The sequence below is a fragment of the Apodemus sylvaticus genome, chromosome 3 (assembly GCF_947179515.1).
Source record: "Apodemus sylvaticus chromosome 3, mApoSyl1.1, whole genome shotgun sequence".
Lineage (NCBI taxonomy): Eukaryota > Metazoa > Chordata > Mammalia > Rodentia > Muridae > Apodemus > Apodemus sylvaticus.
Window position 1 is genome coordinate 171,564,809 of NC_067474.1, and position 25,343 is coordinate 171,590,151.

At 45.9% G+C, this 25,343-nt stretch overlaps 2 protein-coding genes and 1 pseudogene across 3 annotated transcripts; 1 reads left to right on the forward strand and 2 right to left on the reverse strand.

The window, feature by feature from the left end:
* Positions 1–59: 59 nt before the first annotated feature.
* Positions 60–24,906, forward strand: Perm1 (PPARGC1 and ESRR induced regulator, muscle 1). 2 transcript variants are annotated; one of them, XM_052178445.1, is made up of 7 exons: positions 60–500; positions 793–1,047; positions 5,718–5,952; positions 6,323–6,548; positions 20,289–22,721; positions 23,266–23,391; positions 23,645–24,906. In XM_052178445.1, the coding sequence occupies exons 5-7, from the start codon at positions 20,573–20,575 to the stop codon at positions 23,755–23,757; spliced, it is 2,388 nt and encodes a 795-aa protein (XP_052034405.1). In that variant the 5' UTR covers positions 60–500; positions 793–1,047; positions 5,718–5,952; positions 6,323–6,548; positions 20,289–20,572; the 3' UTR covers positions 23,758–24,906. The 2 variants fall into 2 exon arrangements, with proteins under 2 accessions (XP_052034405.1, XP_052034406.1); XM_052178446.1 differs by lacking the exon at positions 23,645–24,906 and having other exon boundaries at positions 60–1,047; positions 23,266–23,429.
* Isg15 (ISG15 ubiquitin like modifier) lies at positions 1,442–2,919 on the reverse strand. Its single transcript, XM_052178457.1, has 2 exons — positions 2,774–2,919; positions 1,442–1,986 (listed from the first exon to the last, which is right to left on the reverse strand). Exons 1-2 carry the CDS (start codon positions 2,774–2,776, stop codon positions 1,504–1,506), a joined length of 486 nt encoding a protein of 161 aa, XP_052034417.1. The 5' UTR covers positions 2,777–2,919; the 3' UTR covers positions 1,442–1,503.
* LOC127680447 (NEDD8-conjugating enzyme UBE2F-like) lies at positions 13,522–14,037 on the reverse strand (annotated as a pseudogene).
* Positions 24,907–25,343: the final 437 nt, after the last annotated feature.

Below are 25,343 nucleotides of genomic sequence, written 5' to 3' on the forward strand. Positions count from 1 at the left end.
AGGTGGGAGGGCGGATGGCGTGGGGGCGGGCCAGGGGCGGGAACTGGGCAGCACCGCCCCTCCCCCCGGGAGCTCAGCCCGCCCCCGCTCCCTACGACCCGCGCGGGCAGCGAACAAAGCCCGGAGACTGCGGCGCCGAGCTGGGGCGGGGGCCTCGGCCGGGTGGGTGGCAGGCCGCCTTGGGGGATGGGAAGGCGTGGCGCCGGGGCCCCTCCCCCGTCCGCCTAAACTATCCTCCCACCAGGAAATGCAGCTGAAATCAGGTTAATGTATAATCGAGGGGCGACGTGCTGGGAATTCCAAGGGGCTCGCCCGGGCTCCAAGAGCCGCAGCGCTCTCTGGACAGGAGAGGCCAGCGGAGCTGGACCTTCCGTTCCCCAGCCCCTTGGGTCGGCCTCACGCTAGGACTGCTCACAGAGCTTCCCGCGGCTGTACCGGTACCACCACAGGCTCGACGGCGGCCCAGTAGGGCTACGCCCCCTGCCGATGGCGGGTTAGCGGTGAGTGTTCTGAATTGCGCTCAGACCCGCCCACCACGCCCCTGGTGGGGTAGGGCAGTGGGATGCTCCTTGTCGACCTAAGGCTGTCTTCTCTAGACTTGCTACAAAACCTACCACGTCCCCGCCCCCTCCATCTCTCCCTCTGTGGACCAGAGCTTCCCCAATTTGGCCTGGCTAGGTATAGGGTATAAACTGAGGCTCATGGGAGCCAAGCTAGCACTGGACCTACAGAAGGTTGAAGGAAAGAGAGAAGACACTATTCTATCTTCCTAAGACTGTGTATGGACCATAGGCCGTTGAACCAGAAGCCAGAGTGAAGTGTGACAGAAGCTCTTCCTCCTGAGAAAGACTCCACCACCAGAGCCGGGCGGTGGTGGCGCACGCCTGTAATCCCAGCACTTTGGGAGGCAGAGACAGGCGGATTTCTGAGTTCGAGGCCAACCTGGTCTACAGAGTGAGTTCCAGGACAGCCAGGGCTACACAGAGAAACCCTGTCTTGAAAAAAAAAAAAAAAGACTCCACCACCAGGACCCTGGCAGGATTCAAGGTGACTAATTTGAGTGGTAAGACCCTGTCCTACCCTCTGTGGACTAGTGCAGGGCACCCTCCTTCACAGCTTACCCAGATAGGTCCAAGAACATTCCTTCACAGTTTCCAAAGGATCAGAGCAGTTAACTGGTCCCATTAGAAGCCTCATCCTGTTACTGGTAGGAACTGGCCTGATCTGTCCCTGAGCCACATGTAGACATGGGGAAGTTTTTAGGGGCTGACTGAGGTCTGGGTCCTAGAAAAAGTGTCTTTCTCCAGAAGTGAATTAATTCCCCAAAGGTTTTGGAAGGGGAATTTCCTCACTAGGCACTAACTGTGAAATCCTTGCCTCTTGGCAATCCAGAGCCTTGTCACCATGGATAAAAGGGCATTTCTGAAGAGGGACAAGCAAACAGGAGGCAGAACTTTTTATTGCATCATCTTTTATAACCAACATTGGCTCTGGATAGGGGCCTTAGGCATAGTGGTCCCTTCCTCCCCTCAGGCGCAAATTCATGATCACTGTGCATTGGGGCTTTAGGCCATACTCCCCCAGTAGCTCTTTGTCCTCCATGGGTCTTCCCTCGAAGCTCAGCCAGAACTGGTCTTCACGGACTTGCTCCTGCTGGGACACCTTACGCTTAAGCACTTCTACAGTCTCTGTCAGCTGGACCTCATAGATATTGCTGCGGCCCCTTTCATTCCTCACCAGGATGCTCAGAGGATCACTGCAGTTCTGTACCATGAGCATGACTGTGCTGCCAGGACCCAGCCCCAGCCCAGAAAGGGTAGCACCGTCCTGTAGCTCTTCACCACCTTGGTGGGCCAGGCGCTGCTGGAAAGCTGGCACACTAATCTTCTGGGCAATCTGCTTCTTCAGATCTGACACTGTCGTGGAGTTAGTCAGAGACACATGGAACTCATTACCTGCCAGCATCTTCACTTTTAGGTTCCAGGCCTGCAAGCATCACATGGATTTAGTTGTGGTTCTCAACCTTCCTAATGCTATGACTCTTAATATAATGTTTTAATACAGTTCCTTGAGTTGTAGTGACCCCCAACCATAAAAGTATTTTTTAAAATAAATCTCTTTTTAAAAAAGATTTATTTATTATATGTAAGTACACTGTAGCTGTCTTCAGACACTCCAGAAGAGGGCGTCAGATCTCATTACAGATGGTTGTGAGCCACCATGTGGTTGCTGGGATTTGAACTCAAGACCTTCGGAAGAGCAGTCAGTGCTCTTAACCGCTGAGCCATCTCTCCAGCCCCCAAAATTAGCTACTTCATAACTGATTTTTCTATATGAGGATATCTGATATGCGACTCCTGTGAGAAGGTCATTCAGGCCCCCAGTGGTTTAGCAACTTTGGCTGGGAGTTACTACATGTAAAGCACTGGTCACAGGGCCAGCCCCCATGTCCCATCCCCACCCTCTCATCTATCAGGGGGACTGTCCAGGTATTGTATGATACAGAGGCCTCATTTCTAAACGGTCAGCCTTCCACAACCATCACATTGTTTCAGTTCAGCCACAAAGATAGCCTGCTGGGTCCAGCCCTAAGGGATCAGGGATCTAAAGCTGATAGCTGAGCAAAGAACTCCCCCACCCCCAGAAGTGAGCTTTGAACAACTATATACTGTTCCCACAGTGTGACTAATCTGCTTCTGGAAGACCCTATCAAGGAACAGAGTAAAGTCAACTAGAATAAAAGCCACCTGCCTCTGTCCCAGGTTGGACTCACCATTGCTGTAGGCTCTAGTATTAGGTCCCCTGGAACTAATGAGTCTGCTTCTCTCAGCTTCTGGCTGCTTACTCCCACAGTCAGAGATTGGGTCAACTCTTTTAAGTGTGAGCTGTGAGTGTGAAGAGGCGGAGTCTCCAGAAACCCGAGCTATTTTCTGTTTCAGTTTCCTTTTCCTAAGGCATACTTTAGATGAGTGTGAAAAACAAAACTGAATGAAAAGAAACTGTAGTTGGGAAGGAAAGGGACTGGCTCTCAAGGGTCAAAGCCATAACTAAGTCTGTGTGCTCTAAAATTCCCTAAGCACCCAGCACTTCAGGTCCTTCACAAGGCATGTAAAAGTCAGAATAGGAACTAATAATAGAAAACTTATTTGTTGTTTGTTAGCTTGGAAATTAGTTATCTTGGAAAATGTCATAATGATTAATTCAGAAACTGCATAACATAGTAACAATCAGAACTGCCCAAAGACCACTACTATTGGTTATTAGTTTAGAATAATTGCTGTCCTAGAACAGAAGACCTTATTGTCTCTTGGGTGGTGGTGCATACCTTTGATCCCAGCACTGGGGAGGCAGAGGCAGGTGGATGTCTGTGTTCAGGGCCAGCCTGGTTTACAGAGCAAGCAAGCACCAGGACTCTGTCTTGAAAAACTATGAGAAGAAACAAATATACACCATACTGGGAAAATAAAAAGGGCTTCCTAGATCTGAGAAGCAGAATTCTTTTAGGTATAGACTAGGGCCAGAGAAAGATAGACAGCTTCTGGGAAGGTACCTAGGTATGATTCTTTTCATTACATAAAGATACATTGAGTCAGATGAGTTTGTATTTTGAGGTAGTCTTGCTATGTAGTCCATGCTGGCTTCAAACTCACTTTAAAATTGGCCTTAAACTGGTACTTATGTCTCTCCTGCTCAGGTTCTGAGATTTTAGTCATGCATCTTCTATGCCATTTTCTGCAGTTCTGGGGATAGAACCCAGAGCTTCATGCATGCTAATAGGTGCTCTAACAACTGAGTTATATTGAAAACTCAGATTTTTTTTTTTTTAAGGTTTAGTTTAAATTATGTGGATACAGTGTATTGGGGGAGGGCATTGTGTATATGTGAGTGCAGGTGCCCTTGAAATTCAGAAGAAGGAACTAGAAAATAAATTTTATTTATCTTTTTTGCTTGTATGTATGCATATGTGTGATTGTGCATGTCAGAGATTAATGCTGGATGTTTACTTCAATCACTTTCCACATAGCCATCTCTCCAGCCCAATATTTAAAAAATGAAAGAAGTATGATCTTATTTTTTTCCAATGTTTATATAACAAAGACAGCTCATTTCACAAGTTAATCTTAACCATTAGTATGGCAACCATAGAGGGGATGGGGTTCCTGAGGGTTCTTCCCTCTATACCTCCTGCTTGTCTGAGTCTGCAGAAGGCAGAAATCCTGGGGATTCCACACAGACTCCTTCATAAGGCTCAGCATAGGTCCATAGCTGTGAAAATTACAGCCCAGTCTTCCTGTCAACCCCAAGACATGGACTGACTCTTGTATAGAAGGTATGGGTATGGGTGTCTGGGATGTTGGACATCTGTTCTTTGCCCATCTCCAGTCCTGGAAGGAGTGGCTATCAAAGGACAGTTTAGCACTAGGATCATAAAAGGGCTTCCTAGATCTGAGAAGCAGAACTCTTTTAGGTGTAGACTAGGACCAGACTAGGATTGACTTCAGAGAAAAAGAGACAGCTTCTGGGCAGGTGCCTAGGTATGGTTCTTTTCAGGAGACTATCTTCCAGCGATCAGCCTCAAACATTAAGCAGATAAAGACCTTTTTCCTGTACCAGATGACTTACTCTGTCGTTCAAAGAAGCTGCTCGAAGCTCTCCAGACCCATTCTGGGGCCAGAAGCCTCTATCCTGCTGTCCCTAACGTATCCCTTCCCTTCTTCACTGCATCCCCTTTCTAGAATACTCTGGAAGTGTCATTCCCTTATCTGGCCTCTTGAAAGTTCCATCTCTCTGAAGAACCAGTTGTGAAGGCTTTGGAACTACTCAATAGAAGTAGCATTTTCAAGCTGAAGGTGATGTTCACTCCTTTAATTCCAGCACTCAGGAGGCAGAGGCAGGCAGATTTCTGAGTTCAAGGCCAGCCTGGTCTACAGAGTAAGTTCCAGGACAGCCAGGGTTACACAGGAAAAATCTTGTCTTAAACAAACAAACAAGAAGTGCCATTTTCTCTAACTCAACAAGCTAGCCACTTTCTGTGGCTTACTAAACCAGATTTGAACCACAGGGCATCTAGCCCCTACTGTAGTCTCAGGCCACCTCCATTAAATGAATACATGGAAGCAGCTGCCAGGCTATGCTGTGCTTAGTAACCTGAGTACAAAATGTCTGTATGCCTTGCAGTGTAACTCAGAATGAAAACAATAGCAACCATTAAAATAATAATGGCCCTGTTTTTCTTATTCTCCGTTGAAAAAAACAGAAAGATTTTGAATATGCCATAATTTGGGGGGTATGTGTGTTTTGAGATAGGGTCTCACTATGTAGAGACCCTGTCCTGGAACTTACTCTGTAGACTAGTCTGGCCTCAAACTCACAGAGCTCTTCCTGTCTCTGCTTCTTGAATGCTACATTAAAGGCATGTGCAACTATGCCCCACCTTTTTGAGAACTGCCCTAACTTTTTGAGTTCTTCTTTGCTGGACTTAGCAATGGGGTAATTCAGAATACATCATTAGCACCATGACATCATCCCATCTAGTTTCTGTCACCACTGATATCCTTATCTTTACATTGCATGAAGTTATCCTTCCGCTGCCCTGTGGTATCAGCTGATGTCACCTATCATGTGGCCTGGACCAGTTGACTTCCTTCTAGTTATGTTGGCTGGTGTTGGTTCATCTTTCTACCAAAGCTTGTTCCAAGGCTTCTGTTTTTTTACAGGCTTCTTGCTGAAAACAACACTGCACATGAGCAAATTATGTTCAGCTGAGCAGAGAAGTGGCTGTCTTGATACTGACTTGATTGAGTCTTGGGTAGGACTGCGAGGAGACGCAATGGGTCCTGGCTTCACAGTCCTGAGAATTTGTTTTCTAGCCTTTGGAGAAATTTCCTTCTGGATTTCCTACGAGGTGATCATGAACTGCATCCCATATCCCCCAGTGCTTCCTCTCTGAAAGTAAGTGAGGCAGGAGCCTCTGCCCCGCTCCGCCCGCTTAGTTCACCACTCTAACCAAAGACCTCCTTTTCGTGCACTGTCCACTGATGGTGGACTTCAAGTTCACTTTTGTAGTGGATCTTTCCGGGGGGGGGGGGTTTGGGGGGGTTGGTTACACGTAACAAGCAGAGAGGGCGGGCCGCAGGCCGGAATGGAGGCTGGCTCTCCCATTGGCTGGGAGGAGTGTGGGAGTTGAAGTCAAGAAGGATTCACAGGCTCCTCCGCTCCCCGCCCCCCCCACCCCACCCCCCACCCCCCACCCCCGCGCGCTTTATTTAAGCGCTCAAAGCTCGGGCTCGAGATTCAGTCTTTTCCACTCTGTGCTCGCTAGGGCACTAGGTGCACTGTGGAAAGCCGAGAGTCTCAACCCTCTCCTGAACTCTGACCAACACTAGCGGGACCCCAGACAAGTGGGACAACGCTGCCAAAAATCCGCAAGGTTGAGGGAGGGACAATGGAACACCGGACTCAACCGCTACTCTGCCTAATAGTCCTCGAAGCTGGAGAACATGGTTCTGCTCCAGACGGTCATTTTGAACTCCCGCATAAGAATGGATGTGAGTGGGGGCTGGGATGAAGCACTCAAAAAGTCTAGTTCTCAGGGCTTACTGTGGCCCCCAGAGCCTAAGATTCAGAGGGTAGGGTAACTCCCTGGCTTGCCACTCATCCTGCATTCCTGCCTCCAGAGCTCCCAGCTCACAAAACTAGGGACAGCTGACAACCTGGAGATGGCCGCAAGATATCTGCAGAACCTACATGGCCGGGTAACAGCTGGTGTGTGGGTGACACTGCGTGGAGGAGAGATGTGTGTAGGATACTACCACAGGAACAGATTCCCACTCTTGCTACTCCCCAACGCTAACCCTGAGACCTCAGCAAGATTGCTTTGCCAATCCTGAGATCCTGAGCAAGTACTGGGCTCTTTCAAAGAGTGCCTCAGCAAGATGATCTATTTCCTGGCTGGATGTGAGGGTGTCCCTGCCGGCGTGTGCTCCTGTTTAATTAGCCACCTGGCGGCTGGAACCCAGGTGCCGCTCCAGTTGCTGATGGCTCCGCCTCCCGCTTTTGGTGGTGTACTACAGCTGACTCCAATAACTTTCTACTCAGGACGGGGTCTCTGGGCCAGACCTGGACCGCTGAACCTAGAGGCTGTAGCAGCGGTGAAGTGTGGCTTGTCCTACAACTGCAGGCTTGAGGCCTAGACTGTACCAAAGGATACTTATTTACAGAGTCGCGTGGCGCTTTTGTTTTGTTTTAAATGGTATGGTTCAGTAGCACCACTTCCTAGCGCTGGCATCCCTGACCCAGATCATTTTCCAAGCTCTTCATCTAGCCAGGGCATATAAGGATGTGGATGTAGCCCCTCACACTCCAGGGTTGGCTTTGCAGTGGTTAGTGGTGGAGTCTGCAACTGCCCTTGGATATAATAGGTACTCTAAGAGGGGACAGCCGAGAAGGTGACAGTCACCAAGCTTTCTCACCAAGCAGCAAGGTGATTGGTGAGAAGTATTGGGGGTGTGTGTCCTGATTTAAAAATGTGTGTGTGTGTGTGTGTGTGTATGCATGCATGCATGCGTGTGCCCACACACATGTGTTAGTATGTATCCATGAGCAAACAGCAAGACATTGAATGTCTTCTGCCAGAGGTGGGGTGGGTAGTGATGGGTGGTGATGGTGGAGGGATGCCGTTGTGGTGGTGAGAGTGGTCCATGCCTTTAATCCCAGTGCTCTCAGGAGGGAGAAGCAGGCAAATCTCTGAGTTTGAGACCAGCCTGCTCTACAGATCAAGTGCCAGGATAACTATTGCTACACAGAGAAACCCTGTCTCAAAAGACAAAAACAAAAACAATGAAAGAAATTTCTCATTGAACTGAAAGGTGAGCCTCTCATGTAGGCTGGCTGGCCAGTGAGCTCTCAGAATTTGTCAATCTCTGTCCCCTATCCCCTATGCTGGAGTTCCAGGCAGGGCAATCATGTCTAGCTTTTTACATGGGTTTAAACCCAGTTCTCCATGCTTGTAGAACAAGTGCTCTTACCCACTGAACCATCTCCTTAGCTGTGGTACTACTTGGCATCGTGGTTCGTGCCTTTAATCTATGCTTGGAAGGCAGAAGCAGGTGGATCACTGTGAGTTTGAGGCCAGCCTAGTCTACATAGTGAGTTTCAGGTCTGTGAATTCCAGGCCAGCCAGGGATGCACAGTGAAATCCTGTCTTTAATAATAGTAATAATAAGCCAGGCGGTGGTGGTGCACGCCTGTAATCCCAGCACTCTGGGAGGCAGAGGCAGGCGGATTTCTGAGTTCAAGGCCAGCCTGGTCTACACAGTGAGTTCCATGACAGCCAGGGCTATACAGAGAAACCTTGTCTTGAAAAAACCAAATCCAAGCCGGGTGTGGTGGCGCACACCTGTAATCCCAGCACTTGGGAGGCAGAGGCAGGTGGATTTCTGAGTTCGAGGCCAGCCTGGTCTACAGAGTGAATTCCAGGACAGCCAGGACTACACAGAGAAACACTGTCTCAAAAAACCAAAAAAAGAAAAAAAGAAAAAAAAAAAAGAAAAAACCAAATCCAAAAAACCAAAAAAAAAAAAAAATAATAATAATAATAAATTTCCTACTCTTCTCTAGACTCTGTAAGGTGATTTGTGTTGATTTGTGCTGCACTTAGGGGAGGGATGACCTTGGCTGCCATGAAACCTCAATTCTGGCTATTTGGATTCTGCTTATTCTCATGGTTAAACATAAAGATAACAGCTTCTAGCCAAGTTGAGCTCCCCTTTCCCATCTCAAATCCCTTTCCTGCAACACAGGCAGGGGATTCCTTTGTGAGAGGCTGGCAAGGACACATCATCCCTTGACTCAAGTGTACTGAGTAACTATATGGAAGCATCACCTGCCAATAAAAAAGCTTATGGCCGGGCTGGAGAGATGGCTCAGTAGTTAAGGGCACTGATCTGCTCTTCCAAAGGTCCTGAGTTCAATTCCCAGAAACCACATGGTGGCTCACAACCATCCCTAATAAGATCTGACCCCTTCTTCTGGGGTGTCTGAAGACAGCTACAGTGTACTTACATATAATAAAAAATAAATCTTTAAAAAAAAAAAAAAAGCTTATGGCCAATGAGCTGAGGCAGAAAGGAGGTGGGACATCTGGCAGAGATAAAATTCTGGGAAATAGGAACAAGAGAGATTTGCCCCATAATGCTGAGGAGATGGAAGTAAAAAGACAAGGAGAGGAAACCAGCCACGTAGATGAATTCAGCTTAGAATAAAAGGGATAACTGAGTTATGAGCTAGTTGGAGAACAGAGCTTGTGGCCTAGGCATTTATTAATAAATAAGTATCAGAGTCACTATTTCTGGGAATTAAATAGTTGTAAGGAAAAATTCAATACTCAAGAGAGACTCATGAGCAGTCAAAGACCTGATGCACATCCAGTAGGAGAAGATTGGAGTTCCTTTCTCCATTATCCTGATCATTGGCATCTGAATGCTATTGAAAATACCAAACACAAAGACTAGGGCATTCATACTCCACAAAGTCACCATTATGCTATTTAGTCTCTTTATCCTCAAGAGTTGCTTCTGAGTGCTTTGATTTCCTTGTGTAAGGTGTGGCCCCATCTCAAGTTCAGCGGGCAGAGTATCTTGTAAGTGGTATGGAAGCTGCACCCAAGTCGCCATGAAGTAACTCGATCACAAGTTGATCTACAACCTCCTTCAATAAGCTATCCCTGGATATTCTTGCATCAAGCTGAAAGTTTTTGCTAAACTTAGCACCCTTGCTTCCCCCACTGCTTTTCATCTTCCTGAATTTCCAGGGGCTGGAGCCAGTGATCCTAAACAATATGTGCCATGTAGGATAAGTGTTGTAACCTTCAGATCTGAGGGAGGGAGGACAGTCATACTAAGGAACAAACTGGAGGATTTTCTTAGCAGGAGATTCTGTGTGGGAGGCAGGAACTGCTTACTGCAGAAAGGTATACACGGTACTTATATCTAGGTTCACCTTCAGGAGGAGGGGGGAAAAGGTATTTTCCATGTGGCCAGGGGAAGTGTCACCTATGAGGGAACTAGGAAGAGAGTCATATTGGCCCTATAGTGACAATTTTGGAATTTTGGTTTCTTTAAAAAAAAGACACACACACAGAAATAGGACTGGAGAGATGTCTCAGTGGTTAAGAGCATTGATTGCTCTTCCAGAGGTCCTGAGTTCAATCCCCAGCAACCACATGGTGGCTCACAACCATCTGTAATGACCATCTGATGCCAACTTCTGGTATGTCTGAAGACAGCGACAGTATACCCACATACATGAAATAAATAAATCTTTAAAAAAAAACCACAGAAATAGTATAAGAATATGTTTTTGTTTTAATCTCAGGTGTGTAACTGTGAGGCTGCTTCACAGTAGTTGACTGTAACTTGCCTTGTTCTCTAATAGAAGTGTGGTTTTTGCCAGCTGCAGATAGTTTCTGTGGTTGTGTAACATTTGGAATTCTGGAGAATTCCAGATGGTATGTAAATGCTAGGGCTCTGAGAGGCAGGGTGGATGGTTTGTTGGTTGTTGTTGGTCATTGTTGGTTAAGGCTTATTAAGGAGTTGTGCACGAAAAGAAATTATATATCCTGATCAAACTTACCCCAAGGAACTCAATGCCCCTAATTGGCAGGAAGTAGTCTAACCATAACAGCCCCTTTACAACCCCTAACTTTATTCAGAGAGCTCTTTCGTTTCCTCTCTCTCCTTTTTTCTCTCTTATCTAGTCTTAGAGGGTTAAAAAGTGGAAGAAAGAAGAATCCATAAAGTAGTCAAAGGCCAGCTACAGAATCTCTTCCAGAAGAGCATTCTGGAAAGAGCAGTAATTCTCCTAAGCAGAACCCAGCTTACCTGCCATACTTCTTGTCTTCTGTAGTTTATTCTGGACCAAAGGGATCAGTGGATGCCGGACATTGGTTACAACAGGCCTCCAGACCTTAGCACAACTGATGGCATAATGGAAGTACCATTCGGCCCATGAAACTCAGCACATAGGCGCCACCTACCAAAAAATAAATACAAAGACCTAATCCATCAAGTTCTTCAGTTATTGGAAAGCCCCTAAATCTACTAAACTTGTTTTTGGGCTTCTGTAATTCTGTTTCTGTCTGAGATATTTCAACTTAAGATGGTATGTGTGTGCACATGTGCTTAAAAATTCAATCTGAGAAAGACTTGGGAGTACAGTGGGGTCCTGAACATCCAGTGTAGTCACTGACCAGCTAATAAAGACGGTCTAGTGACTTGAACCTATTTTTTAGTAGTCTTCTCTCATTGATTAATTACAGCAACAGAGGGGCAACTCATTCCTTTGGTTTCAGAACTTACTTCTACAGAAAACACACCAGAGCAGTAATCACCTGTCAATATCAATGATGGAGTCTAAGCTGAAACCATACCAGGTAGAGACTCTCAAAGTCACTCTTTGATAGCTCCTACCAGGAACTGTGAGATCATAAATGTTTTCCATTTAGTAGCTTAGTTTTTGTTATGTGACAATGAAGATAATTTCTATACAATCCATTAAGAAAAAAATGTAAAGAACAGAAGCTGTAAACACTAGTATAGTCCTGTAAAGGTTGTATTACAGGCCTCAGGCCTAAAATCACCCAGAAGCTATGGGGTATGAAAGAAGTCACAGGGTTTGACTCTGAGAACAGCTCCTCAGAGATAACTAGAGAATAAAAATGAAGGGACCACTTAATAGAGCATTAGACTCTTTTTTTGTTTGTTTGTTTGTTTGTTTTTTGGATTTTTGGTTTTCTCGAGACAGGGTTTCTCTGTATAGCCCTGGCTGTCCTGGAGCTCACTCTGTAGACCAGGCTGGCCTTGAACTCAGAAATCTGCCTGCCTCTGCCTCCCAGAGTGCTGGGATTACAGGCGTGTGCCACCACCACCCTGTGAGCATTAGACTCTTAATCTCAGGGTCATGGGTTCGATGATGGGAAGATGAGCACTTTCTGTATAGTTACCACAGAGACATAACACCTACCTGGTGGTTCAGATGTACTTTTTGGGCTGCTATTAGCAGAAGGCCTGATATATGACCATGGAGGTAGGAGGGTGACAATTGGATACTTGGCCCTCATCACAATTTGCTAAGCACTCACAGGATGAAGTCACTTGAGTCAACAGGAAGCTTCCCATCTACCATCTGTAGAATAGGAAAATAGACATACTGGTTTAATTTAAAGGTGTTTCAGGTTAGGTATGGTAGAACACACCTTTGATTCCAGCCCTTGGGAAACAGAGGCAAGAAGATCTTTGAGTTTGAGGCCAGCCTACTTAGCTCCAGGACAGCCAGGACTACATTTTGTATGTTTGTCTCAAAAAACAAAAAAGTAGGAGCTTTAGCTGGGTGTGTTGAGATACACCTTTAATTCCAGCACTTAGGTAGGAGGTGGAGGCAAGTGGATCTCTGTAAGCCTAGTCTGTTGAGTTCTATGCCATTCTGAGCTATATAGTGTGAGGGCAGGGAAAGGAAGGTAATAGCTTCAGCTATGGGTGGTGGTATACATTTAGGTTTTTGTTTTTGTTTGTTTCGAAACAGGTTCTCACAATGTAGCTCTGGCTGTCCTGGAATTTACAATGTAGACCAGTTTGGCTTTGAACTCTCAGAGGTCTTCCTGTCTCTACCTCCTAAGCTTGATGGCATATATTTGGTTTTTTGCTTGTTTGTTTTTTAAAGATTTATTTATTTTATATATGGGAATACACTGTCACTGTCTTCAGACACACCAGAAGAGGGCATCAGATCCCATTACAGATGGTTGTGAGCCACCATGTGGTTGCTGGGCTTTGAACTCAGGACCTCTGGAAGAGTAGTCAGTGCTCTTAAGCGCTGAGCCACCTCTCCAGCCCCATGGCATATATTTGTAATCCAAGTACTTAGGAGGCTAATTCAGGAGTCTCTTAGTTCTGAAGCCAGATTTTTTTTTGTACAAATTATGAATCTGTTCCAAAATATACTTACATTAAATAAAATACACATTTCAGTAAGATCTACAGTGAATGACTATGCATTCTGGGAAGCTTCACATCTAGGTAGGGTCAGCATTCGTGGAAGAATCTAAGAGAATATGCATCTAATCACAGTTTATAGCGGGTTTTTTATTGCCAATCTGCCAGTTACACGGAACATGTCATTATATCACTTGTGCAAGACACCGATTGTTGGGGGAAAGGAAGCAAGTGCTTCAGTGGTGAGTTCATTACAACTTTGGAGGAATTCCACAAGACAGCCTAGACGGTAGTTTCAGTAAACATGTTAATGGAAGCAGACAACTCTCTTGAGGCCCAGACACACTTTCTTGCTATATTATGTTGTTTGCCACCTACAGTGGATAGTCAGGAGGGTCTTCTTCAGGACAGCATGGTCACAGGACTGGAACAAGCCCAAAGGACTGACAGGGAGGATGGGGAGGAGGGCTACCTTGAGCTGTTTCACATCAGAGACAACTGGGACAAGTCCGCAGACCTTTGATCTCTCCTCTTACAATCTGGCATGGCGTGTGATGTATTCATCCACTTTGTCCCACAAATGATGTTCTGCAGCTTTAATATTCAGTGGATCATCAGAATTCAAAAGATCAGTAAATAAAGAGTTTAATCCCCAAACAACATCCTTTAATGTTCTGGTGGGAGCCCAGCCAGTGCCATCAATTGAATGTTCTCTTAGTAACTTTCCCCTGTTTCTGTGATGTTGGAGTGCCAGATTTCAGTCAAGCATTTTACCATGTCATAGGCATCGGGAACTTCAGTCTCAAATGGAAAATTTCGGCCCTGGTAGTAACCCTCATCCGAGTTTACAGTCAGCTGAAAGCAATGAAGCTTGTTTGGGCCAGGAAAATGTACTTTACATGTACAAGGTAAATTAGTTTCAAGTTCTGCAACCTCTTTAACAAGCAACTTGTCTCTCACAGAAACCATTAGAGTCAGATGTGGAGGCTGATGTCCAGGATCCTTTGAGACCATCAGCACCCTTCAACTTGCTTGCCAGCATTAGCATTACTGCCACCTTTCTTCTAAGCACCACGAGTCAGGCGAGGCCAGCCGGCACCCAAAACTATGCTGGGCCAGCAGCTGGCCTTCACAGCTGCACCAGCTCCCAGCCCTGAAGCCAGCTCTAACTATAGAGTTGGACCTTGACTGGGAAAAGGAGGGGGAGGGGAGAAGGAGAGGGGCTTTTTTTAAAGATATTTTTTAAAATGAAAAGATAAAACTACAGACTAAGAAGAAAACTGCAGACCACATACACGAGGGCTTTATCCCTTGGACTATTGCACTACTAGAAGGTAGTGAAACCTTTAAGAGTGAGCTAGTGGGGCTGGTGAGATGGCTCAGTGGTGAAGAGGACTGACTGCTCTTCTGGGAGGTCATGAGTTCAAATCCCAGCAACCACATGGTGACTCACAACCATCTGTAATGAGAAACAAAAAAACCTACAGGCCAGAGCAAGAGGGAGGAAAAAAAAGTGGGTCAGTGTTATATAAGTTTCCTTCTCGGGCTGGAGAGATGGCTCAGCGGTTAAGAGCACTGACTGCCCTTCCAGGAGTCCTGAGTTCAAATCCCAGCAACCACATGGTGGCTCACAACCATCTGTAATGGGATCTGACGCCCTCTTCTGGTGTGTCTGAAGACAGCTACAGTGTGCTCACATATAATAAATAAATAATTCTTTAAAAAAAAAAAGAATTTAAAAAACAAAAACAAAACCAAAAAAAAACCAGTTTCTTTCTCGATCGAAACATTCTGATGTGCATGGAAGCTCTTTAAACAGGAAGTAAACAACTCAGAGCTTCAGGAACTCCCTGAAACTGACCAGAGTCCCTAGATCTCTCCCTGCCAGAGTAAGCAATCAAAGCTGAGAGTCCTTCTTAGACAAGGAGAAACAAGCTGCAAATAAGATGCTAAGTCAAACTAAGCTGATCCTAGCTTTGTGAGCTGTCATTCATGCTGGAGTGGACTTTGTTAATGCAAGTAGCTGTCTGCTGTAAGTAACCCCAATAAAGCTCATTGGTTTATCAGGTTGGACTTTGGTGGTATCTGCACTTTAGTTTGTCCCCATCTAGGGTTCCCTATCTACAGTGATGTGTGTGTTGTGTCTCTCCAGTAAAAGTTTTGTCACGCAATGGCCAGTGAGTTAACTCAGCGGGTAAGGGTGATTGCAAGTTTTAACCCTGGCACCTAAATGGTAGGAGAGAACCAATTCCAATGACCTCCTCATGCATGCTATGGGATGTGTATGTCCACACAGACATATAAAATAAGTAAGTGTAAAAATTGCTAGGTGTGGATAGGATTTCTATTGTTATGACAAAACCCATGACCAAAAGCAAGTTGGGAGGAAAGAGGTTTTGGCTTATACTTACACAGCACTTTTATCATTGAAGTCATGACAGGAATTCAAACAGGGCAAGATCCTGAAAGCAGGAGCTGATACAGAGGTCATGGGGTGGGGGTGGGGTTAGGGGGAGTGGGTGCTGCTTACTGGCTTGCTTCCCATTGCTTGCTCAGCCTATTTTTTATAGAACCAAGGACAACTAGTTCAGAGATAGAACCACCTATAATGGCCTGGGCTCTGTTATCAATAACTAATTAGGAAAATGCCTTGTAGCTGCTCTTATGAAGGTTATTTTTCTTAGTTTAGTTTCCCTCCTTTCATATAACTCCAGTTTGTCAAGATGAACCAAGACCAGCTAAAACAATGGTAGTATACACCTTAATCTCAGCATTCACAAGGCATATCTCTGAATTCACCAGCTTGGTCTGCATAGCAAGTTCCAGACTAACCAGAGCTACAGAGCGAGATGCTGTCTTTAGAAACTATAGAATTTGGGGCTAGAAAGATGGTTCAGTGGTTAAAAGTACTGGCTGCTTTCCCAGAGAATCTGGGTTCACTTCTTAGCATCCCACAGGTCAGTTCATACCTGTCTGTAACTCCAGTTTCAAGGCTTCTGATACCCTCACACAAACATACATCCAGCAAAACACCAAGTAACATAGCATACAAATAATTGTTAAAAAACTAGAAAGATTTTTTTGAGACATGGGGGGTCACTATATAGCCCTGGCTGGCCTGGAACTGTGTTATTTAGATGAGGCAGGCCTCACATTTACAAAGATCTGCCTGCCTCTGCCTCCTGAGTGCTGGGATTAAAGGTATGCATTACCACACCTGACCCCCAGGTTTTAAACATGATAAATGTAAATCAGCTGAGGGGATTCACATTTGTAATCTCAAAACTCCAGAGTCTGAGGCAGTAAGATTCCCTTGAGTTTGAGATCATTGTGGTCTACAACGTAAGATCTTGTCTCAAAAATATTCCATAAATGCAGTTGTGTGGATGAACTTAATTTCCCACAGTGCAAATATATACTGTCTATGAAGTAGAATAAGGTAGAAAAGACCAGTTATTAGATACTGATTTATTGAGTAATTTTCCTAAAGCACTACTTGTACTGCCTGTTTGCCAAGAATGACTTCACTTGCTACCTGGAACAGAATGAGCTGGAGAAATAGATACAGTAACAGATTGCTGCCCTTAACAACCTGCTGACAGTATGCTTCTGTAAAATCTTGTTTGCTTGTTAAACCTATCTTGTGGGTTTAGAGTATAAAATGAAAACACAAACTGGACCTAATATGAAGCCTTCCAGGAGCTATCATGACTTTAGTCCACTGGTGAATTCATCTCTCTTTTACTCTCACTGATGTCAGATGCTGCAACATAGGATTCCATTTATATAAAATTCTGGACAAGGTGACTCACTTTATAGTTACAGAAAGCTGGCAATGGTACCTTGAAAGAAGGGAAGGAAGGAATCCCTAGGACAATTGGCTCTCTGGAGATTGACATCCTTGCTGAATATTTATGTCAAAGTCTAGCACTGTATACAGTAAACATTTGCAGTTTATCCTGTGTTAAGCTCAGTAAGACTATTTTAAAATAAATATTTTTTAAAAATCAAAACTACATTTATTTGTGCAAGTGTGTGTGTGTGTGTGTATACAAAAGGACAACTTGCAGAAAGTAGGTTCTTTCCTTTGACAGTAGAATTTTGGCGCCCTCTTGTGGCTTATAGGGGCACTTTGCCCCTTTTCAGTTTGGTCTTCTTCAAGGTACCCCCCCCCCCAACACTTCCAAGGACTGTAAAGGCCATCCTTCCTTTTGCCAGCTCATCTATTGTACCCCCTGACCAAGCTGCTGTCACTATCTTTAACTGCAGCTTTTACAGTTATCTGTACTATGAACATGCCATCTTCCTACCTAGACTGAGAATACTTACATATTCTTTCCCTTGGAAAAACATCTGTTCCCAAACTCTCACAGAGAAGGCTCTGGAGTTGAGGTGTGAGTGGAAGAAAGGGCTTCTTTCTGAAGGCTGAGCCAACTCATGTACACTTGTTTCAGCAAAGCCTTCTCTTCTCTTCCACAGTAAGACCCTTTTCTATCCTAGTCCCACTTTCCTCTTGTTGACCCTCCATTCTTAAGTGTGAAGACCAAAGCATCTGTCTAAAAGTCAGTGTCAGATCATAACATCCACCACTCTAACCCAGACTTCCAGAGCTGTTTTATTTCATGAAGTCCATAAAATGTTTCGTTGCTATTTCCGTGGACACAGAGCCACATGTTTGCACCTCCTAAGCTATGATAGAGTAACACTGCTATCTTTGTAGGATACGATGCTGGGTGTCCTAGACTAATATGGGAACAAACCAGTGTGCTTTGACACACCAATACCAGTAGCTTGGGAAAGTAAAGCAAGATTATTTTCATGGGTTTTGAGGCAGGCAAAGAAGTCTCCCCCCACCTTTTTTTAAGATAGAATTTTATGTAGCCCAAGTTGGCCTTGAAGTTGGTACATAGTTGAGGATGCCCTTAAACTCATGATCTTTCTGGTTTACCTCCTAAGTGGGATAACTGGCATGTACAACCACATCTAGAGCAATAATATTGTGTGTGTGTGTGTGTGTGTGTGTGTGTGTGTGTATGTATATATATGTGAGGGAGGTTTCTATGTGGTCCTGACTGTCCTGATGCTTGCTATGTAGACCTAGCTTGCCTCAAACCCACAGAGATTCACCTGTTTCTACCTCCCTAGTGCTGAGATTAAAGGTGTGAGCCACCATGCTCAGCTTATAACAATATGTCTTTAAGGGGATAAGCAGTATCCAGGAATGGTGGTACATGCCTGTAATCCTAGAGCTCTGGAGGCTAATATATAAGAATTGTAAATTTGATGCCAGCCTAACTACAAAGCAAGTTTGAGGTCAGCCTGGGCAGTGTTAAGTAAACAAATAAGCAGAGCTCAAGGATCCTGTTCTGTTGTGTGTTGGCTATGTGGAAATTACCTTCTCTGTATATCATGCCCTTTAAGGTTTTTTTTTTTTTTTTTTTAAGAATTATTTATTTTATGTATATGAGTACACTATAGCCGTCTTCAGACATACCAGAAGAGGGCATCAGATCCCATTACATATAGTTGAGAACCACCATGTGGTTGCTGGGAATTGAACTCAGGACTTCTGGAAGAGCAGTCAGTGCTCTTAACTGCTGAGCCGTCTCGTCTCATGCCCTTTAGAAAGATCTCTTAGTGCCCGTTTTAGAAAGGTGCTCAGGGACCTAGCAAGGAGCTCAGCATAGATGCTGGTTACTCTGCCTATGTCTTCTTTTTTTTAATTTTTTTTTTTTTTTTTGTTTTTGTTTTTCAAGACTGGGTTTCTCTGTGTAGCCCTGGCTGTCCTGGAACTCACTCTGTAGACCAGGCTGGCCTTGAACTCAGAAATCCGCCTGCTTCTGCCTCCCAGTGCTGGGATTAAAGGCGTGCACTACTACTGCCCTGCTATGCTCATGTCTTTTTGAGGTAGAGTGTCCACCCTGTCTTAGTACTGACTATCCAACAAATACACTTTTCTCACAACAGACTATACTTTGTCTCATTGACTTTGCTCAATTTTTTTGAGGTCCAGGGTCAATACCTATGTAGGGAGCCCTTCACACTTTACAAGAACAGTGAATGTACCTGCTTTCTTCTAGTCGCACTGGCAGGTTTAGCAATGCCCAGGAGGCTCCATGAGCCCTGGATGTCAGATCTAGGTCAACAATATAGTCTTCAAGGTTGGGCTAGAGACATTTAGGTAGTAGGTGGAGTAGGACTGAAGTTTGATAATGAGCTGGAAGCATGGGTCTCCTTCTTCTTGGGAGGGGAGACCTGCCTAGTGCGAATCATATGGCAGTCTTCTCTAGTTGGAATCTGATGTGACCTTAGCTAATGCCAACCCCCAGTGCTGGCCCCATACCAGGAAAATGTCCTTCATATTGTTGGAGTCCCCTCAAATGCCATCTATTTGTGGCTTGGCTCTGAGACTGGCACGAGTCATAAGTGATCCCAGGGACAGGATATTTTTGGAAGTAGGGGTGGAGCTTGCATTAAGAAGCCTAGCACCTAGCTGTTTGGGGACAGGCCTCTAGATGAAAGCTCCACGGCACTAGCTGGCTGCTGAGAACCAGGTAAGATACACTTAGCCCCTTTCTTCTGTCTAGGGATCCAAATGGCCAGAAAGTTTTACCATAGCCTCTCCAGGAGATTAGAGAGGAGAGAAAGGCTGATAGATAGGAAGCTCCCAGTGGTTTTTCTCACTCAGGATTGTTCCAATCACAATGACCTCCTACTCTCCTCATTCTAGACGCATTCTATGACTCCTTTGGGGGTCAGAAACTGGAGGCCTTGGCTAGCTCAGAACATCTTGGTTCATTCCGATAGGGCAAAATGGGGCCTTGGATAGCAGGGCAGGGATAGATTGGAGTACAGACCCTGAGGACAGCCAGAGTGGGTTGCTGGGGTTCAGGGGAGTACTTATTTAAGTTCTGTGTCCTCTGGCCTAGGTTCCTCTTACAAACTTTTTTTTCCTTTTACAAACTTTTGAGTAGGCTCTAGCCAGTACCAACATGACCTTGGTAAGCTCAGAAAACTTGTTTCAGTCAAGGCTGGTGGAAGGTCATCGTCCAGAAGGCTAGCCACCTGCTGGATACTATAGATTCTCTTCTGTTAGCTGCCCGTGATGGTAGCTGGGGAGGCTAGGAATGACTATCACAGAGAACTGATCTCTGGTGTGTGGTCTTTGATGCAGGACACTATGTACAAAGTTGGAGAAGGGAAATCAGTTCCATTGAAAGATCTCAGAAATGTGAGGGAACACTATCCAAACATGACTAACACTGGTCTTTACTAATATGAAATCATATTTCATTTTAGGTCTGTGACAGTGTGTCATAGTACTGTTATTTGGAGTTGAATTGAAAATAGGGGAAACTGAAGTAGATTTCTAACTCTGAAGAATGAGGTAGAAGAATCTGGAAGAAGCAAAGTCTGTCCTGTGGTTCTTACAGATAGAAATGGACTGCCAGGGAGGGGGCAAGTGCTACAAGATCAGACAGGATGGTGGCAGCATGTGCTACTTAGTGCATGGAGCCTGGATTTGTGAAGACCCTGCCTGGCCCAAAGTCTTGCTGTCACTCCAGCATTGTTGCTGATGTGCAATGGACAACTTCCAGTACAGTGTCCAGCTCAGTGATCGAGAATGGGCCGAGTTCTCAGCCACTGCTGATGAGTGTGGCCTCGTTCAGGCTGACCTGGCCTCTGGTGACGAGCTCTTGTCCAGTGACATTGACCAAGGGGACAGCAGTGGAAGCAGCCCTCCTGGGCCCCCACCCCTCTTCACTGGGCAACTGGTTTCCCAAGGGAGGGGACAACAGAGCTGTGATTTGGAGGACGTGGCTGCTCAGCAGCTGGTCAGCAGGTCTCAGTGTGAGCCTGTTCTGGCTCTGGAGGCCAGTCATCAGGTAGCCAGCACGTACACACAGTCAGAAGCCCTTCTGTTCTCCAGCTCAGACAGTGTCTGTCCTGGCCAGGCCTTGTCCTTCCCAGGGTCAGCAACTTTCGGAGACAAGATGCAGAGGCTTTTGCAAGGCCCTGCCCCTAGCTCTCCCAGTAAACCCCCTCATAGTCCTGAGTCCCCTGGCCACAGTGCCATCCCTCAGAGTCCCCCTGACAACCTTGAAGCTTCACAGAGGAACCCTGGTCGTAAGAAGAGGCGTGCTGTAGGTGCCAAGGGGACCAAGTACTCTGGATCTATGGACTCTGCTACTATCCAGATGAGCTCCCCACAGCTTACAGAAACCAGGCCCAAGGAGACTCTTATGTCTGGGACACTAATGGCAAAAGTCCAGCAGGATAAGCCACAGTCAGACTCCACAGGTGCTACTGAACATGGCTCTAATATTCCTGAACAGTTGGACAGACAGGATTCAGGCTTAGATCTTTCTACACCTATTCTGATAACTGAACAAGATACAGACCAGATCAGAAAAACATCCAGAGCTGTGTTACATGTGGTATCCAAACCTGTCCAGGAAGTCCATCCAGATATCTCCATGGCCACACCAAATAGGTCTACACATGCCTCCAAGCCTCAACCCTACGTGGCTTTGTCTCAACCTGCCTCCAAGCCTCAGTCTGACACAGCTTCGTCTACACATCCCTTCATGCCTGAAATGACTTTGTCCACACTTGCCTTCAAATGTCAACCCAATACGAATCAGTCTACACCTGCCTCTAAGCCTGACGTGGCTTTGTCTACACCTGCTTCTATGTCTCAACTGGGCAAGGCTGAGTTTGCATCCGCTCACACACCTGGATTGCATGTGGACCTATCTGCAGCAGGCTCAGAGATCAAGCCAGAAGTTTCTCCCTCTGTGCCTGCCTCAGTGGATATGCTTTGTACAGATTTGACTCATTCTGTTTCAAAGACTGAGTCTAAAGAGAGCGTACCTATACCTATTATGCCTTCTTTTTCCCAGGCTGAAGCTGCCATGGTAGATACAGGTGTGACTGTGCCTCCAGGGGGAAACATTGAGAAGCCAGTAGGGCAGTTCCCAGCAGGGTCCTCAGGATACTCTTCAGGAGAGCCCTGTCTAGGTCCTGTCCGAGCCCCCAAGAAGAAGAAAGTACGGTTTTCCATGGCTATACCCAGCCATGAAGAATCAGGGTCAGGTGGGCCTACAGGTTCATCCTTCCTAACCCCAGACCGGCCCCCAACTCCTAGGACAGCAGCAGGAAGCCGTGGGGGTTCTGTAGCCTGGGACGCTGTGGCTGTTGGGCCCCGACTACCCCAGCCTCGGATCCTCAAGCACCTGCCTCCTCCTGTATCCTCTGTATCTGCAGAGGCTGAGCCTGGAAGCTGCTTTGCAGTGACTCTCCCTGAGGCCTATGAGTTCTTCTTCTGTGACACCATTGAGGAGGAAGATGAAGATGTAGAGGATGAGGAGGCAGCCAGCCAAGCCCTGGATGAAGTCCAGTGGCCAGACACATGCGAGTTTTTTTTCCGGGATAGCAGAGCCCAAAGATCAAGATGTCAGAGGGGACATTCCCCAGTCTCAGCACCGAGAGCAGACACTGTGGCACCTGTTCCCTCTGAAAATTTGGTGCCTATCTCCATCCCTGAGGTCTATGAACACTTCTTCACTGAAGAAGGATTTGGGAACAGACAGCCTCCAGACACTCATATCCGGATGCAGACCTCAGAGCTTTCCAGGGAAGTAAGGCCTGAGGCATCCTCCAAGCCTGAGGCATCCTCCAAGCCTGTTCCACCTACAGCAGAACACCTTAGCTTAACAATCAGGAAGGCAGGTAGGTGTTTATCAGGTCCCAGCCCCATCCAGTTCCTTGAAACACATTGCCCAGGGAGCTAGGGTAAGAGGATATGGTAGAGGGGCAGGGGATGATCCTGATCGGCTGCTTGTATGTATGTGTGCTCTTTCATGCTCTGGGATCTACGTGAAGGAAGGGAAACCTCCTAAACTACCCCAGGACACATTTAAGATGGGCAGCTCAGGGCTTTGTCACTGGCCACTATCCTAAATCTAGTCCTAGATGCCATCAGGGACTTTCCTCTAGTTTTTAGGGGGCCCATTCATACTCAGGCCATGCTGCTTGAGGCAAAGTGAGAAAAATATCTCCATTCTCCTCTGTAAACCACATCACAGACCAGAGAACAGAAGACCCAAAAGGCAAATCTCCTAAATTGTTCTGACTCAACTATCACATGCTAGCCAGTGTCTTAAATAAGAGAAGTCATGGGGAAGGTCTGACTCAAAAGATTTGTCTAGGACAGGTGGTATTCTATGGGAGGCATGTCTCAGAGAGGAGCATCTAATGTACTTTTCTTTCTTAGGGGAACTACGGAGTCCCCTTACTTCATTTACATTCAGCCAAAATGACATGTGCCTGGTGTTTGTTGCCTTTGCTACTTGGGCTGTGAGAACCTCAGATCTACATGCCCCAGATGCTTGGAAAACAGGTTTGGAAGTCCTGGGATAAGGGTTCTATGCCTAGAATACCTAGGGGCTATAGTTGTTTCTATAGTTGTTTACCCTATCTGCTGGGCCAGCAGGAATGCAGGGTACATGGGGGGGTTCAGGCTCTCTTTGACCTTGCTTTTGTCATTGCTAACATACCTCCGACACACTGTCCTTTGAAGACTGGGTTATGCAGGCAGAAGGCAATGAAATAGCCAGATCTGGCACTCAGGATATCTTTTGCTTCTCTTACAGTCTTGCTGGCCAACATTGGCACCATCTCTGCTATCCGCTACTTCCGCCGTCAGGTTGGGAGAGGGCATAATGGCAAACCAAGACCCAGTTCCAGCTCAAACCCCAGCTGCTAGGAGCCAAGCTATCCTGGTGAGGCATGGAGTATGAAGATGAACCCAGGTGACAAGGACAAGATGTTGCTCTTCTCTCTACCCTTTGATCCCTGTCTTCTAAGGCATCTAGGAAGGAACCGGTGTCCTTGGTACTGATTTACTTACACTCAACCTAAGGGTCCAGCCACTGACTAAGGCCAAGGACATTTTCCATACCTGAGAGAGTAGAGATTCAGGGTGGCGGATAAGTGGGCACTAAGCAAGGAGCTGGATAATAGAACATAGTATTTGCAAAGAAAAACTACAGGGAGTCTAGCTAAATTTGAATTTACATGAAATTCCTGAAATGTACTTGTTTGAAGAAATTATTTGTTATCTGAAATCTAATTTAAATGGGCACTCTGCCTTTTGTCTGGTCATAAATAAAAATGAGCAGCAGAAAAGGACTCTACAGTAAGTGTTAAAGTAACAAGGCCCCTCTGGATGTGTCTAGGCCAAGGTGAGGTGACTAAGTGTCTTCAAAACTAGAGAGAGGCAGTCTAAGAACTCTGCCCTATTGAAAGGCATACTTGGCTGGCTAGGGCCTCCAAGGCCCTGATCCCTGATGCTTGTGTAGGTCTGGCCCAAGTCAGTGAATAGGTTCTAGGGCAATGGTTCTCAACATTCTAAATGCTTCAACCCTTTAATACCGTTTTTCCTGTTGTAGTAATCCCCAACCATAAAATTATTTTCATTGTGACTTCATAACTGAAAATTTGCTGCTGTTTGAATCATAATGTAAATATTTTTGTAGCTAGAGGTTTACCAAGGGGGTTGAAAACCATTGCTCTAGGGTATACCTCCAGGGATAGTTTCTGAGGCCCCTGCAATGTGGGATCTATGAAGCAGGGTTGGATCTTCTCCAAAAACCCCAGACAGGATATACATAAAATTTGATAGCATCCTATGGAAGGATTGTCTCCTGATACTAAAGGGAGCTTGAATGAAGATAAGGCTGAGAGAAGTTGTAGAGTGGGAAGGTAGGCGAAGGAACTGAGGTAACACAGTGATAGCCAGTTAAGGGTGGGGTTCTACCCAAGACAGCAGATAAAGGTTCTTAGGATGGTAGATTACTCTGGCTGCTCAGAGGGGAACACAGGGACATAGCACCAATAAAATCTCTTTCTTGTTTATCGTGTTAATCTTTATGACTAGCCTTACCCTATGTACCCAACAGTACTGGACCTTCTTACCCCTTTGCTTCTTGTAATAGCTCTCACCCTACTGATCTCTGACCCTCACGTCTTCTGACTTCACAGGCTGAGCTTGACAACCTGACTTTTCCAGCACTCTGTACTTCACACTCATGCTGTTCTCCACTTCTAAGTAAAGACCTGCTCTAGCACCCTCACCCTTTTCCCCTAGAGGTATAGCCTCTGGGGTTGTCCAGAATCTTACTGATGTCCCTCACTGGTTTGTTCCTAGAATTACCTTCTTTCAGTTGCTCTAACTGCTAAAGCCGAGGAGCTAGAGCCTGGTGAGAAGTGCTTCTATCCTCAGAATTCTACAGACATCCTTAACCTGATGGGGTTAGGCCCTGGTATATTTAATGTAAGTCAAAGAACTGG

Coding starts and splice junctions, on each gene's coding strand:
- Perm1 (XM_052178445.1), top strand. CDS start 20,573: ATGGACAACTTCCAGTACAGTGTCCAGCTCAGTGATCGAGAATGGGCC. Junction 22,722..23,265: donor CTTAACAATCAGGAAGGCAG/GTAGGTGTTTAT, acceptor TTTCTTTCTTAG/GGGAACTACGGAGTCCCCTT. Junction 23,392..23,644: donor CCCAGATGCTTGGAAAACAG/GTTTGGAAGTCC, acceptor CTTCTCTTACAG/TCTTGCTGGCCAACATTGGC.